Raw genomic sequence first — 479 nt, 5'->3', positions numbered from 1 at the left:
TTATGTTTGTAAGCAAATAAAATTATTTAATTTAAAAATAAAATTTCATATTCTATGCAAACAAATTTTTTGTTTATTACGTAATATATATCCATCAAATACTTGACTAACAAATACCTATTGAGTAAGATACTGAATTGCAAGATTCTCATATGGCCAATAACTTTCCTAGGGAATTGCCACATATCTATGAAAGAAAATATGAACAAGGACTAGGTAATGTAGTTACGCATTTCAATTGCATATTTATGTACAGGGTTTATTCAAGGTTACAGAGGATGATGGTTTCACTGTTCTCGTTTCATCACAAGGGAATGGTTCTCAAATCAAGTAAGAAACCTTGATTTTTTTTTTCTCTTCCTTTTCATTTAAATTATTTTTCAGGTCATTTATTCATAGACTCATAGCTGGCTTGTGGCTCTTAAATGTGGACAAATATTTTCAAAATAGCCACATTTTTAAGACTCAATTCGGATGAT

General features: G+C 29.0%; 1 protein-coding gene across 2 annotated transcripts in view; it reads left to right on the top strand.

The window, feature by feature from the left end:
• The window catches only part of LOC107630448 (protein STRICTOSIDINE SYNTHASE-LIKE 4), a 31293-nt gene that overhangs the window by 1717 nt on the left and 29097 nt on the right, over nt 1–479 (top strand). For both annotated transcript variants that reach the window (XM_021118898.1, XM_016333577.2), the window contains exon 3: nt 257–330. In XM_021118898.1, the coding sequence (XP_020974557.1) occupies nt 257–330 (74 nt within the window). The remainder of the gene's footprint in view (nt 1–256; nt 331–479) is intronic.

This window comes from Arachis ipaensis, chromosome B03 (genome assembly GCF_000816755.2).
Source record: "Arachis ipaensis cultivar K30076 chromosome B03, Araip1.1, whole genome shotgun sequence".
Lineage (NCBI taxonomy): Eukaryota > Viridiplantae > Streptophyta > Magnoliopsida > Fabales > Fabaceae > Arachis > Arachis ipaensis.
The sequence above is the reverse complement of the archived record's forward strand: the minus strand, read 5'-3'. Positions and strand labels throughout refer to the sequence as shown.